The sequence below is a fragment of the Lupinus angustifolius genome, chromosome LG20 (genome assembly GCF_001865875.1).
Source record: "Lupinus angustifolius cultivar Tanjil chromosome LG20, LupAngTanjil_v1.0, whole genome shotgun sequence".
Taxonomy (NCBI): Eukaryota; Viridiplantae; Streptophyta; class Magnoliopsida; order Fabales; family Fabaceae; genus Lupinus; species Lupinus angustifolius.
This window is the reverse complement of record NC_032028.1, coordinates 19698210-19701345: the sequence shown is the minus strand read 5'-3', so window position 1 is coordinate 19701345 and position 3136 is coordinate 19698210. Positions and strand designations below refer to the sequence as shown.

Below are 3136 nucleotides of genomic sequence, written 5' to 3'. Positions count from 1 at the left end.
TTAATGAAAATAACCGAAAAGCTATATATCATATAGTACGAAGTTTTTCACGGGAATCAGGAGTCTCGAAGGTTGAAATTGTTGGTACCGGTGGTAGTCGACACTCAAGAGTATACATAGTGAGACTAATCAAAAATTGGTGTGATTGTGGGGAATTTCAATCACTTAAATTGTCACGTTCTCATGTTATTGCTACTTGTGCATCATTCAAATTAGATTGTGGGCAGTTTATCTCACCAATTTATAGGTTAGAGAACTTGCATAAGGTTTATGGACATGAATTTCAAACCATTGGAAATGAAGAATATTGGCCTCCTTATTTAGGTCTAACCTTCCTTCCTAATCCTTTTATGCATATGAACTGTACCGGAAGACCAAAAACTACACGCATACACAATGAAATGAATGATTCTCAATCCTAACAAATTAAAAAATATGGGTGGTGTAGGAGTGAAGGACACAATAAGAAGAAATGTCCATTTCCATTTAGAAGTATTGAAATCGGTCAAAGTTCAAGCCAAAACTAACTTATGTAATGTTACAATTTGTGTAATATATTGAAATTCTTATTTGTGTAACATTAATTTGTGTAATACTTTCAAATTTAAAATAATTACACTCAACAAAACCAAAATAATTACACTCATTAAAACTTAAATAATTACACTCATTAAAACCTAAATAATTATACTCATTAATTACCTTTAAAATTTTCGATTACCAAAAAAAAATATACTCATTAAAACCAAAATAAATACACATCTTAATTGCATTTTCAAAATATCTGTATACCAACAAAATTCAATGAAACTCATGGACTGCACCCACGAGATTCACCACAATTTAAAGAAAGTCATAGACACCACCCACGACATTGGTGCAGAATTAGGGTTTTAATGAATCTCGTGGACCTGACCCACGATATTTGTGTAGGCTTTTAAATGCAAATCGTGGACCGTGTCCACGACTTTAATGAAAATTGTGGTTGGCAGCCACGACATTGGCCCAGGCTAGGGTTAGGGCTAGAAAACCACGTGCGGTTAGGGCACAACTACCATGACCATATAGGAACTCGTGGACCCTATACACGACTTCCTCGAAATCGTGGACCCCATCCACGACTTCCAAACCCCATAAATTGGAACAATCTCCCCTTCATTCTCACACCAAATCAATATCCTTCTTCCCTTCCGAATTACTTCCATATATTTCCCGATTTCCTGATATCTTTAGTCAAAAAAATGGAACATATTAGTCCAGGTCCTATTAACCCTTCCCTTCTCAACCTTCAAAAAGACCATGTCTCCACCAACATATGGAATGGTGGAGAGGTTACGTTTCGAGCAGGATGCAATTTTTGGCAACAATTACCATCTGCATTGGTGTTAGAAGTTATTCGTACCACCATATTTGGGCACATTCTAGATATTAGTACAATCGAAATCAACAATCACCTCATTACAGCATTAGTTGAGAGATGGAGGTCGGAGACTCATACCTTCCATCTACCTATTGGCGAGTGCATTGTAACCCTTGAAGATGTCACTTACCAACTTGGGTTATCCGTTAATAGAGCTGTCATTACTGGAATTACGAGCGCAAATTGGGAAATCATTTGTCACAACTTGTTGGGTGCAATCCTAACTGATAAACAGATTATGGGCCAGAGGATCCAAATGAGTTGGCTAGACTCAACCTTTATCGTGATCCCAGAAGGTGCTGGTGATTTTGTTATTGAACAACATGCAAGAGCCTTCATATTACGCATGATTGGAGGCTTCCTCGTGTCAGATACATCAGGATCACGAGTCCACCTGATGTATCTCCCATTGTTGGAAGACTTATCACAGACATACCAATATAGTTGGGGTTCAGATGTATTGGCATGTCTATATCGTGGATTATGTTGTGCGGCGCTCATTAGTCGCCAGATTGAAATTGGAGGATGCTTGCATCTGCTACAGTCGTGGGCATATGACCGCATCCCAATGCTAGCTCCAAGACTACACGACGGTGATTTACAACTCCAAATTTTTTTCCAATTTTTTTCAAATTATAATAGTTTATATTTCAAACTATTTATATCATACTAACTTCATATAACATTATATTTTAGGTGGTCGTAACATCTAATCACCATCAATATTCCTGGTCATGCAACCAACATAATACAGTCAATGTTGGATCGCTTGTGTATTGATCAAGTAATTACTGTAATTTGTTATTATTAATTTATTTATTATTAATTCTAATTTTTTACACTAATTCATTACTAATTTTTTTTATATATGAGTTTGTGTGGACCCTATATAGGAACATTACTTATGTGGGTCCCATACCTGATATAGCCCTAGCACGTATGTCACTCATTTGCTTTGCACTTGTTGAGTGGCATGTTGCTGATCGGGTGATGAGACAGTTTGGTCTACAACAACTCATCCCAGAAGATCCAATTAATATGGAGAAACAACACAAGATGGATCTACGTGAGAAAAAATGACTACAATTGGCCACAAAAGCATAACCACTGGATTCAAATTTGGAATAAGTAACACCGCGAATTTTACGATTTTGAATTATAAGATTTTACTAATATTTTCATTAATTATATATTCGAAAATGAATTTCTGAGAATTTTCGGTAAGGAATTAGACGAAACTCAAGTTGCGTTTTATTCTTGAAATTTTATTTCCGATTTTGTGGTAAATTTTGGTAATTTTCTGAGACAGTCGGTTCTGGACCACTGTCGGGGTGTCGGGGCCGAATCCGCCCGGTACGACTCAAAAAGTGTCGTTTTGAGTTCCGTAACTCGGAATCGAATTCCGATCGCGTCGTTGGATTCGTAATTTAATTTCGAGTCAAAATAGACCTTGATTACACTCATACTTATTTTCTAAATATTTTTCACTCGGAATGCCGAAATCCGAAATTCTAATCGGATATTACGATCGGGCGATTTGTAATATCTGATCGAGTATTAGCCGATGATACTCGAGCATGATTAACACACGTATCCGTGAGGTGGTCATTTCGCATTGGGATGCGAAAATTGACTTCCATAAAGTAAACCTCACATCACCCACCCTAATGTCATAGGAAATCATCATTAGCCACCCTAGGAGATTTGTCATGATGG

General features: G+C 36.9%; 1 protein-coding gene across 1 annotated transcript; it reads left to right on the top strand.

Moving 5' to 3' along the window:
* LOC109335540 (serine/threonine-protein phosphatase 7 long form homolog) lies at positions 1242–2500 on the top strand. Its single transcript, XM_019571675.1, has 2 exons — positions 1242–2013; positions 2349–2500. The coding sequence occupies exons 1-2, from the start codon at positions 1242–1244 to the stop codon at positions 2498–2500; spliced, it is 924 nt and encodes a 307-aa protein (XP_019427220.1).

Excerpts from the sequence above, each read along its gene's own strand:
- LOC109335540 (XM_019571675.1), top strand. The coding sequence starts at position 1,242 with ATGGAACATATTAGTCCAGGTCCTATTAACCCTTCCCTTCTCAACCTT. Across the intron at positions 2,014-2,348 it reads AGCTCCAAGACTACACGACG|CCCTAGCACGTATGTCACTC; the intron begins GTGATTTACAAC and ends TACCTGATATAG.